General features: G+C 40.3%; 1 protein-coding gene across 1 annotated transcript; it reads left to right on the top strand.

The window, feature by feature from the left end:
- Positions 1-8,606: 8,606 nt before the first annotated feature.
- tymp (thymidine phosphorylase) lies at positions 8,607-12,754 on the top strand. Its single transcript, XM_030781294.1, has 10 exons — positions 8,607-8,697; positions 9,072-9,248; positions 9,779-9,981; positions 10,158-10,256; positions 10,409-10,538; positions 10,758-10,876; positions 10,993-11,155; positions 11,335-11,562; positions 11,692-11,832; positions 11,912-12,754. Exons 2-10 carry the CDS (start codon positions 9,113-9,115, stop codon positions 12,052-12,054), a joined length of 1,362 nt encoding a protein of 453 aa, XP_030637154.1. The 5' UTR covers positions 8,607-8,697; positions 9,072-9,112; the 3' UTR covers positions 12,055-12,754.
- Positions 12,755-12,901: the final 147 nt, after the last annotated feature.

Here is a 12,901-nt window from a genome sequence, read left to right as displayed (position 1 = left end):
TTAATCACCCCCCCCCCCCACCAAGAATTTCACCTCCAAGCCCAAATAGTGTGGTAACTCACACTGTTATGAAAAAGAGTGCATTATACCTAGTTAGCAGTAAAGATATGTGTGCACATATGCCACCCTGCTGAAGAACATTTTATCTCCTCCTAATTCTAATACAATCCACATAAAACTCAAACACTCAAACAACTCCCATGCAATTCCTAAGTAACCCTTACACAATCCTTAAACAGTAATCCCATGACTCTAAACCACCTCTGAGCTCCCTTATCCACCCAACTTCCATTCAGTTTTCATACAGCCATTATACAATGTCTACAAAACAGTAGAAAAGGTGAAATAGAGGTGTAAAAAAGTGTGGCCTTTTTGAGTAGACACTTAACAAGAACAAGTATTGCTGTTATCTCAATTTGGTAAAGAAGAAATATTTTCGATCAATTACATTCAATTTTATATGTAAGATATCTATATTGGGTTATATATTTAAAGATATGAAATGTATGTATGATGTATGAATGTGTATGAACTGAGAAAATTGTGTCTTAGGCCCTGTGTGATTGTATTCATTGGATCATATTCAACTTCTGTTCTATGTTACAGACTGAAGCCCTTCAGTTAATATAGTTACTCCTTTTCATATAGTATTCTATGTGATTTGTGTGTTTTAACTATATAATATGCGGTTTAGAAAATAACATTTCTTTCTATTTAGGAAGTTATTTTGAAAACGTTATGATTTTAGGAAGGCCTTTGGTGTTTCTCGCACAAGTTAATGTGAAGTGAGTTTGTAAATATGATTTTTAATGAGATCAAACAGAAGCAATGAAATAACATGTTTGTGGCACAGGTAACACTCTCTTTTATAGTGTGTTCTATACTGAATTCTATCTAGGCAAATAACCAGGAACAGTCTGTTTTTAACTGGTCACTTATTTAATGATTGTAGTTGAAAACAATGTGATCACATTAATTAAGCATATTAATTTCATTGGCTTTATCAAAATTTATCACAGTTTGTCTTCTGGTGACTCTCCTATACCACCTTTTGTAATTTAGTGTAATAATGGGTTTAATTACTCATTGTTATACTGTGGCAATAAAATTCTTTATTTTCCAGATGTATGTATAAGATTGAGATGAAGGGAAATTAGTATTTACACTACTTACTACATGAGGTGTATGTGATTTAATATTCAAAGCATAACCACAACATGCTGAAAAAATTATGTTTGGCCTATAGACTTCAGGATAGGATGTAATTTTACAATTACTCATAGTTTTCTTAAATATGAAAATCACTGATGGACATATGCTTAGTAAATATTTGTTCATTAATGCACTTTAAGAGACAGTGTTGCAGAGTGTGGATATGTGTTTTTGCGGATAAAAGAGAGGTGGACACTCTCTCTGGTCTTCTCTCTGATGGATGAATTTGCACAAAGTAGAGGGTGCTAATGTTTATAAGCCATCTGCGTATAATTCATCTACACACACAGACACACAAAACAAATACATACACACAGTTGCATACAACAACAAACACTATAACACATAGCCATGTACACACATCTATGCACAAACACACACACACAAACACACACACACACACACACATGCACACAAACAGATAAGCACTATCAAACAGACACTTTGACTTTACGTGCACAACCACACTGCTGCATAGCATCCATCAGGGTATTAGGAGGGATCAGTAAATTCTGACTGAAAGAGCTGCTGCGTCTTTAGAGCTTCTCTGTGAGTCTGAATGAAATGTGAGAGCCCCAGCTCTAAACTTCTGAAAATTACAATCAGTTTTACAAACATTAAGGACATCTTTTTATGGACTTTTGATGTTTTGGCATACATTCTTGGACATCTACTTTTGGATAATGTTGACTCAAAAGGGAAAATGTACCAAAAATACACATTGTTTGACAACAAAAAAAAAAACCTCTCCTTTATTCTCAGGCTGTGTGGAGATTATACGGTGCTCTGGTGCCCTCTCCTGCACAAAAGGAGGGAGCTGATTTTTCTTTATATTAAAACACTGTTTGAATAGGTTTATTAATATCAGAGATTGATGCTATTGATGTACATTTGTGGAAAAAGATAAAATGTGATTACAGAGTGATCTCCTTAAGATGATAATTATAACTACAGCTCATAAAAACTCTGAATATAAGAACGTACCATATGGCAGTGTCTACTGTATTGTTATTAAGGCGTTCTGTAAAGCTAAATTTTTGGCCTTGTACTTGCTCCTGTTCTCTTCCCATCCCCACTTACAGTCTGTCTAGTAGCATAGGTCTTTTCTGATAAACTAAATCAATGTTTTGCAGACATGAGAGGGAGTACATCAAAACTATGCGAATGTGAGGCAGCAAACTAAAATGTCGGTACAGTGGGTCAGAGTATGTAGCTGTACTGCAAGAGTTATGTCTCGTCTTTAAGTCCCTCTAAGGGTGAGACATATATGCTGTCCAGCTGTCTGCACTCCATCTGGTTTATCTTGGTCACAAATCATTTAGGCCTACAGCTCATCAGTAGAGCTAATCGTTTTTAAAATGTAAAAGCTTCAATGTGAAAGCTTCTGCATTGATGCAGGAAAAGAAAATCGATTTTAAAAATTGTAATTAAAAATTGTAATTAAATAACATACATGCCGGTCAGATACATTGGGGGGAACCGAGTTTGTTGGGGGGGGGGGGGGGGGGGGGGGGGGGGCAATAGCCCACTGGGCTGTCTTTGCTTGCACAGGAGAAGGAAGCGATCTGGAAAACGGGTGCAGAAAGAATATTAACAGTAGGCCTACACTAAAATATTTTTCATGAATGTACTCTCGGTAATTCGAAACCGCGTAAGCAATGCTTAAATTGGGCCATCAATGGCGATTTATTTTGTAATGGCAAGAAAAAATGGCGTTAACTGTTGTAGGGATTAAACGCACGACTTTTAAGCAGACGAAAAGGGCCACAGAATTGCATGGCTTACTGTTGTTAGCTTGGTCGTTTTGAAACTAAATCAATACACAATTACACAATAAATACCACACCCTAATGCCGACTCAAGTAACAGCCTACAACTAAACAAGAAACTAAACAAGATTATTATCGAAACAATGATACTACGAGAGATCAATTCTATAAATCGTTTATTTATTAACATCAGTAAAATGTGGTTTGGGCTAACAGAACTGCCCTCAGCGAATTTACATTAACGATATATCAAAACAAACCCATAGTGTGTGGAATGACAGGAAACGTGAGGGATGGGATTCCACAGGAAGGAAGCACGTTGCATGATGGTTTGACACTTAATCAGAGCAAAGATACAGAATCCCATCTCGTAGTTTTTTCACAGACACCGCTATACCTGCTCTGTACAGTGACACAAAAGCCCGAGTGATGGAGTCAGAGAAACGCAAGCCGAGTGGCATGTATTTCTGTATTATTTAAAAAAAAAAAACACGGAGGACAAGATGCATTGTGATGCATCGAGAATCGTTCAGTAATTGAATCGCTACCCTTTGAATCGTAATCGAATCGAATCGTGAGACCAGTGAAGATTCATACCTCTACTTATCAGTCACCTGTTCAGTTCTGAAACAAGAAAAAAGAGAGAGAGGATATACTGAGTGATTAGTGAATGTATGTTTTTGATTAATATATGTGATATAATATATGTGTTAACATACTTAGATGGACCAACAAAGGGCCTTGACATTGTCACTGGTTGTAAGTCTCAAGAGATATACTTTTGCTCAAGTATCTGTGAATGTGCACTTATTTGATACTCACAAGATGTTGGTGTATTACTGCCACGTGATAGTGGGTGTTAGTCACAGAGAATGTGATTATGGGAAACTACAAAATGTACAAACAGATTGACCACAGATTGTCAATGAAGAGAAACTGGCAGATCTCACAAGCAAAAACCAGATGGATTCTCATTAAACAATAATCCAGTTTGCAGTTAAGGGCAAAGAAGCATAATACAAGAAATGCGAACCCACTGCAAAGAGACTAAGGTGAAGGTAAGGAAACTACACCAGATTCACAGAGCTAATCAACTCTAAAGTAAAGAAAAAGTAACAGAACATTTACGAAAGCTATAATATTGATAGAGCAAAGCAAATGAAGAACAGCAAACAAGATAATCATTGATAAAATCACCTAATGGTAAACTTTACAAGTTGGAATTTATACTGGAATTAATGTACAATCACTCACTCTCACTCACTCATTATATAAGCCGCTTATCCTAATCAGGGATAGGCGGGGGGTGCTTGAGCCTTTCCCAGCACTCATAAGGCAAAAGGCAGGGAAACACCCTGGACAGGTCGCAGGGCAGACACACAGGCAAATACACTCTCACACACATTCATACCCAGGGCAATTTAGCGTCTCCAATTCACCTAACCTTCATGTCTTTGGACTGTGGGAGGAAACCGGAGCTCCCGGAGGAAACCCACGCAGACACAGGGAGAACCCGAGACCTTCTTGCTGTGAGGCGACAGCACTACCCACTGTGCCACCATGCCACCCCCAACGTGCAGTCATTCAGCCACAAATAGTTTTTCCAGATTTGCATACTACCGACTTGATGTGCTGTAACACCTGATCCAAGGAGCAAATACGATCTTTCCAGGTTTCACTGAAGATCACATCATCATCATCCAAATAAATTGGTGAAAAGTCTTGAGTTTCTCCAAGGACCATGTCTATCTGTCACTGAAATGTAGTGGGGACCCCCTGCAGACCAAAGTGTATCACTGTGAACTGATACAATCTAAAGAGCTAAATGCTGTGAGCTCCTTTGCTTCTTCAGCCAAGAGCACATGCCAGCAATCTATGCAAAGATCAACGGTTGAGATGACCTCAGCTTTTCCTAGCCCCTCAGTCATCAAGTGTTCACATAGAGTGTGTATCAAACCTTGAGAGGGCATTTATCTCTATCAGTAGAGAACCCTATTGTTCCATCCTTTTGCAGAATTGGCACAATAAGGCTGGACTACTCATAGTTGCAGTACTCAGTCACAACCAGACATTTTACAGTCTCTCTTTTAACCTCTTGTAGTGACTAGCAGCTTGCTCTCACGTGTGGGTACTAACAGCCTACCCTCTTGGCCCAGTTCAAAGGACTGTGCCCTAGTTTTTCCAGCTGTACCAGATTCTCTGGTTCTTCTGGCCTCTCTTCATATATCCTTGGGCCAGCTCTGTCACCTCCCTCAGCTGGATCATTTTCTGTATCATATTCTTGCTGTTCTGAACTCCTGAACTCCTATGGCCTTCTCACCTGTTTTCCACAGAGCAGCTCAGATGGCAAAAATTCAGTGGAGGCTTTTGGCTCCACAAAGATAAGGTATGATAAGTTACATTGGTAATGGTCTAAAATCATTACCTGTTTACGAGATGGATTTGCAAAACATGTTCTTCAATGTCTGGAATTTTCAAAGTCAAAATCTTTCCACCAGAGTGTCTGTTTTGGAGTGCTATGGTGTGTTTTTTTTATGCCATTAATCACTAACAGTTGACACACCTCAGCAAATCAGACTCTGGTTTGTTTTCCCCCTTGTTACGATTCAGTTGGGCAGGTGTGAATACAGTAATGACACTTGGATGCGCACCAAAACAACTGCACCAAGGCCCTTGAGAGAAGGTGGTTTCAGTCCGTTCCCCAATCTGGAGTGGTTCGTTTGTGGGGGGAACGTGATCCGACCTCGATCTGACCCAACTACCAGTATACTCTGCAAGTTTGAGCTAAACGGCACTTCTTCTTTGCAAAGTGCAAAGCAGTATAGTATTTTCAAGGCATTTCCTCATAGTGCATTCGGCATTCTGCTGGTGTAGTTTTGCTGGTTGCCCAGATAACCATCACGGTTATGAGCAAATGCCAAGTGTGCTGTTGGTCCATGTTAAATTGCATAGCAGTTTTTTCTCTTACAGAAATATGCACTAGTCCAGAACACAGGACCTTACTCCTGTATTTACATTCTTGCTCCCGCCCCAGACACATCTGACCAATAAGTGGAGTGAATGTTCTCACCTAATTTGTACTGATGAATTTTGGTTTCCTTGGATTTTTCTCGCTTTGTGTGAAAAGAAACTGAATCAAGGGGAAAATGCCCCAAGTTTACAAACTCATCAACTGATTTGGACTACAGCAAATGAACTATAGGTGTGAAAAGCCCTAAGAGAGGTCAACTGTTATAGCCTATGGGACCTGAACCTGCTAGGAGGTGGAAGCTGGAACAGATCTACAAGGAAACATATTTGAAGATGCAACAACATACGAAGCCTTCTGAGAAATGTTTGGGAGCCTCACCCCCAACTCTCATTGTAAAGCATTTTGTCAGTGTTGGCCACTAGTGAGGGGAAGTTTGGATCTTTTTACTGACTCAGATCTTTGAATCTCATTCAGTAAAGTGTACGAATCTTTTTCATGTCATTCGTTCATTTCGTTCATTGGAACTGGTGTGGCAATGTAGCCGTCATCTGAGAATGATGACAGAAAGAGCAGAGTTCTCAAACACTAAGAGCCACATGGTTTGCTTCACTTGGTAAATTATAATACACAAGTTCACTTTTGTTAAGCTCTTAGGCAACCTTTTGGACCATAGCCTATCAAGTTATTCAGCTGAAATGACTGACTGGCCTACCTCAGTGCCCACGCAGTGGTTCGAGCAACTGAACAGCACGCAATTACAATGAATCAGATAAGTTCAAAAGGTGAAGGCAAAGCATTTATTGTCAAATGCATTGTTAAAACATATCCCCGTACAATAAAATTCTTACTTTGCCTTCCACTCTGAATGCCATTTATCGAGTATGTACAAGGTATACCAAAGTAGAGATAAAGGAAAACAATAAAAATATATAAAAATATCCAAAGAACACTATGTACGGTGAATCACGCACATCACTCCTTTATTTCCACTTTATCTGGATTTTCTCAGATAGTGCCATTTAACATCAGTACTTGGGAGAACAGGCATATCTGCAGAGATCTCCGTATGAAAACATTAGCTACCTATAAATCAGACATACAAATCTAAAAAGATGTGCGAAAGAGCAGTGTTGGGGGTACTGTGTTACAAAGTATCGTATTACTGTAACTATGTTACTTTCCTCCGTAAGAAAGTACAGCATTACAGCTCAAATTTCAGTAATCACATTACACATTGCTGGATTATTAAAATGTCTGTTCCTGCGTTACACACGACTTTTCAAAAAAATTTTCTTTTTTGTGCTGAATATTGAAATTTAACTCATAAAATGAATAGCTCTGCTCTTGGGTGCTAATTAGTCAATACAGTGTTCCATTGATGTTAAAATACATGATTACAGAGGCAGCTATGACATGACACACAGCTGTTCACCTTAATTGTGTATCTATAATATGACTGTCGCTAAGGAGAGATTGGGTTCTTGTAGCTCTTGTTAAATGGTTAACCACTGTAGGCTATTTGATGTGTCAGTTTTACTGTGTAAGCTGCACCAGTATGCCTATTGGCTACACTGTTTACGAATTAAAGGCTGATAAGTTAATTAACTGTTGTGTCGATACTTTGCACTATAGGCTGTTGCATTGAAAATAAAGTAATGAAAGGACTATGATGTTTGTCTTTGTATTTTTATGTAGTAAATTGGGGATATAGTTTTAGAGAGTAACTCAAAAGTAAAATAATGAGTAGTGTAGGCATAATTACTTTTCAAAAGGATTAGCCGAACAGAAACAGGTAAAGTCATCCCATTACAATTTAAAGAAATAACTGGTAGTTGTAACTAATTACTTTTTTTGAGTATTTACCCCAACATTGTGAAACATTTATAAAATCTTTACATGCCTCACAAAACAACTTATATGACAACAAAGCTCTTATTCGGTATAGTTTGTTGTGTCAGACCATTTAAATTAAAAAAAAAAAATCATTTTACCATCGACACATCAAAGAACAGCAGTTTTTTCTATTTGAAATGTGTAGCTTCAAAAAAGTGAATATACATTAATCTGCACTAAATTTATGTAAATAAGAAACTCATACGGGGCATTGAAATATGTAATTTTTGAGAGAGAGAGAGAGAGAGAGAGAGAGAGAGAATTGAAAAAAGGGCTTTGGGGAGTTTTTTTTTTAAATCTCTCAATTAGTGAAATAATATTGCAACGTAAAAGCTCGCCATGCAATCACCGCCCGACAGGAAAACGTGCTTTATGTAGGCTATCCTACCTCCAAACAGTTAGTGAGAGAGGTGCTGTAGAATGTCGTTCGGACAGGTACTTAAAACTCGAGGTAGGGTGCAATTTACAGTTCACTAGTGAGGTAAAAAAAAATCACAAGCATGAGTAGGCTTTATAAAATAACAGCCATCGTTTATACCGTAAACTGTCATATATTCCACCTTCCAGCAGAAACGTCACAGACCAACTGTTTGATATACTGATCTTCGGTGTTAGTCTGGGCACAGTTGCAATGCGGCAGTGCAGTACTTTAGAGTGACGAGTTACACGCTGCATCCCAGTCCTGACCCTTGCGATAGTTCAGGTTGCCATGGTTAATGAGTCACTGAGGGTGGTTTTAAGAGGAGATTGCGACTGGAGGGCTGAAGCCGAATCAGCAGTTTCAGAATTTGTCAGAAAACTCTTGCTGGGACGAGTCTCTGGTAGACCTACCGTCTGACCGTCTGATTTATGGTAAGTGCCAGACACTACGAACAGGGTAGCCTATAACTGTTTTCTCGTCCCTCTGTCGCTGAATCTCTCTCTCTCTCTCTCTCTCTCTCTCTATATATATATTAAACAGGTCTTTTTTTTTAGCCTTTTCCATGAGATAAATGTAGTCGGGACCGTATATGGAGTGATGGACATGAGCTTACTAGTCAAACACGTAATTTACATATACAACTTTTAAATGCACGTTTAACTCAGAAGGATGTTTAACCTGAATAAATATACAGTCCTGTACCGTAATGCTGATTACAGTACATAGCCTACAACAGTTAAATTCATTTGCACATAATGTGCGTCACTGGTGACTGATCAACATAATTAAGAAGCATCTTCTGCAGCCCGCAGATTGCATCTGTCATTTTGACGAGCCAACGCATTGATGGCGCAAGAAGGAGCTCCCACTAGTTTTCCGGAGCTCATCCGACGAAAGCGGGATGGTGAGCAACTAAGTGCGGCGGAGATCCGGAGCTTTACGCGGGCAGTCAAACTCGGCACCATCCAGGATAGTCAAATAGGTGTGTTCCAACATATCCTACGCTCTCATCAGCGTCAGATCAATTCTACACAGAGGAAGAGTGGTACACATTTCACAGCGTGGTATACCTGAGACTACATGATAAAGTATGTTGATTAGTTCCAATGATTAGCTATGTTATTAAGTGGAAAAAAAGTAATTAACCGCTGAAATGCTTTGATATGATATGCCGTGGCCTAAAGGTTAGAGAAGCAGGCTTGGGACTGAAAGGTTGCTGGCTCAATTCCCTGGACCTTTGGCAGTGTTTTCGTGACCCCACAGCTGCACACCTTTGTTTTAGCCCAGTAGTACAAGATGGATATGATTTGTATGGTCGTTCCTAATTCATCGAGTTCAGTAAGCTGGTAATTTCCTGTCATGTAGGCTCCCTAACGGCAAAACAGTTTTAGAGGAAGTGAAACCGAGATTGAACAGACATTGCAGTGGAGTGGTAGGTGAAGGAGATATAGCCAGATAAAAGGAGTAATGGAGTTGTAGGGGAGGTGATTAATCTTGCCCTTATTTCTTCAGGTGCCATGCTCATGGCAATTTGGCAGAAAAGCATGGTGGCCGATGAGACGCTCGCGTTAACACAAGAGATGATGCAATCGGGCGAAATTTTGCGATGGCCAGAGGAATGGACAGGGCTTGTGGTTGATAAACACTCAACTGGTGGGGTCGGGGACAAGGTCAGCTTGCCTCTGGCCCCTGCTCTGGCTGCTTGTGGCTGCAAGGTAAGAGGATTTGTTCCACGTGATGAGCCATACAGGAACTTAATATCCAATAACACACAACGTCACTTTACACTGTTGATACTCATAAATATGCGCTGTAGCACCACTATACACTTATAAGTATGTGACACATCGCAAAGTGGAGAAAGTGAGAGTGAGAGAGTCACCCTTTGCAGGTCCCTATGATCAGTGGGCGTGGACTGGCCCACACTGGAGGTACGCTGGATAAACTGGAGTCAATCCCAGGATTCAACATCCACCAATCAGTGCAACAGGTAAAGAGTCACAAGTGTGTCTTGTGAGTTCTCTCTGTGTTAACGGGGTTCATTTTTGGTTTGTGTGTTTAGTGATGATTTGAAATGTTAGGTATTGTGTGTGTGTGTGTGTGTGTGTGCGTGTGTGGGTTGATGGGTGCATGTGAGTGTAGCTCCAGCAAATCCTGCAAGACGTGGGCTGTTCCATTGTAGGTCAAACAGAGACCTTGGTGCCTGCTGACCGCATACTCTATGGCCTCAGAGATGCTACAGCAACTGTTGACAGCTTACCACTCATTACAAGTGAGTCTGCTCACACCTGTCAGTTCCACAGCAAGCACAATTCCAGTCAGTGACTCAGTCATAGTTACAGTAGATGCCTGTCAATCAAGACGAAATATCTAAAAGTGAAATAGTGTTTGTGTCTGAAGCTCTTTTTCATTGCTTTTGCACAGACACTTTTATATGTAAGAAAGGACCAAAGAGAGCAAAAGAGAGCCACTTTCTCCGTTCATTTTACAGGCTCCATTATCTCTAAAAAAGGAGCAGAGGGTCTCTGTGCACTGGTGCTAGATGTGAAGTTTGGTAGAGCTGCCCTCTACAAGGACATAAAAAGTGCTCGCGGTCTGGCTCAGTCACTGGTGAGTGTGTGATGTATAAGAAAAGAAGTTCATCCAGTTAGGTGTCTTACTTGTTTATGTTCTTATTTGTGTCATCTGTGCAATACTGTCTTAATTAGCCCTTTTACTGACAACAGGTTACAACAGGTAACAGCCTGGGGGTGAGAACAGGTGCAGTGCTTAGCCGTATGGATGCTCCCATTGGGCGATGTGTAGGCAATGCTATTGAGGTGTGTGAGGCCTTGGAGTGCCTAAAGGGACGGGGTCCAGATGACTTGAACGAGCTTGTCACCTCTCTTGGTATGGGTGTGAACAAATACCATAAGGGTTGATCTGTGAGGAAAAAAACATTGGGCATTGCAATGACAGGATCAAAAACATCATTGGACATTTTTATCCCTACTGAACAATGGAAAAAAATAAAAATAATCTCAGGTATGATTCAGGATTATGTCACCAAACTATGTACTTATGTGTAGGTGGGTATCTGCTGTGGATGAGCGGTAACTCCCCATCTCTGGAAAAAGGGCAGACAGAGATTGCTGAGGTCCTTCAAAATGGAGCAGCCCTGCGCAAGTTCCAGGCCATGCTGGAGGCCCAAGGAGTGTCTGCAGACATTGCCAAATCCCTTTGTTCACCACATGCTGACTATTTTCAACACATGAGACAAGCGGAGCACCAGACAGAACTGGAAGCACAAAGCAGCGGTAACACATCCTTTCTGTGGTCATGCAGACATGAATACATCCACATTAAAACTTTACATATACACGTATACTAATAAGCATACATATTGTCAAGCAGCGTATTCAACTATATTGCTGTTTAACTGACAGGAACAGTTTTGGAGATCGATGGCTTGGTCATAGCTGAGGTGCTGCACAAGTTGGGGGCGGGACGCACCAAGGCTGGGGAACCCATCAATCACAGCGTTGGTGCGAAGCTCCTGGTTGGCTTAGGACAGGAAGTGAAGAAAGGTGAGCTCTTAACTCCTACCCTGCATGACCTTGCGAGATCTTGGAGAAAATCAGCAGCTGACATGTGCATGTGTTTCAGGGCAGCCTTGGCTCAGGATCCACTATGATTCTCCAGCACTGAATGCACAGCAGTGCTCTGAACTGCAGGCCTCCTTGGTGGTTGGTAATGGTGCAAGTTTCCATCCTAGTCCCAGGGTAGCAGAGTTCATTCTGCCGTGTTGACTCTGCTCCTACAACCTCAGGATCTCTATGCCCACAGGACAGTGAGTGAGAGGGAGTGACTGATTTTTTACATCTTCAGTTGTCAACAAGGCAGGAACAGCACAAGTTCTCTTTGTTGTTGCCTTATTTTTTAACTTGAAATTGAATTTATATTATGTGATCATTATGTTATTACCACATGACTAAGTGTGATGTGTTCTTTGATAATGCAGCCAGAGCCTTTTATAGCATTTGCACCACTAAGGCAATCAACCCGGTCAGGTCAGCTGGGACAGCTCAGCAGTGTTTGTGAGATGATCTGCTACCGTACTGGGAGCACGGTATGTTTGTATACTGGAAGGAGACAAATGATTGATTATACTGTTAAGTCTTTCTGTTGCCCACACATGACTACAGAAACTTTGTGTCACTTTGAAACATCTTTATTCTCCAAAATGTTTACACTTGTATGACACACAGATATACGATATACACACAAGTCCCTCACAATTCAAATGTCTAAGGTTAAAGATTTTCCAGAGCTGACATGCAGTCCAAAGTCTGGTTTGAGCCTATTTATATTCTCTCTGTTTTCTTTAATATGTCTTTACTACTTTACATCAATTTGAACAATTTTAGAACAATATTGAGAGAACATTACTCATATTGCTGCTTGAAAATGAAAATTCAGTAGAAATAAAAACAGTTGTATTAATGTGGACTCTGTGTTACGGTGGTCGTTTCTAATCAGTGCCTTGTTGACCATGACCCTTGTGCTTTATCTGTTATCTTGTGCCCAAATAAGGCAAATGACACAGTATTACATGCCTGCACTGCAAAAAAGCCCCATGACATATAAATGTGTTTC

Source organism: Chanos chanos, chromosome 1 (genome assembly GCF_902362185.1).
Source record: "Chanos chanos chromosome 1, fChaCha1.1, whole genome shotgun sequence".
Taxonomy (NCBI): Eukaryota; Metazoa; Chordata; class Actinopteri; order Gonorynchiformes; family Chanidae; genus Chanos; species Chanos chanos.
This window is presented reverse-complemented; position numbering and strand designations above follow the sequence as displayed.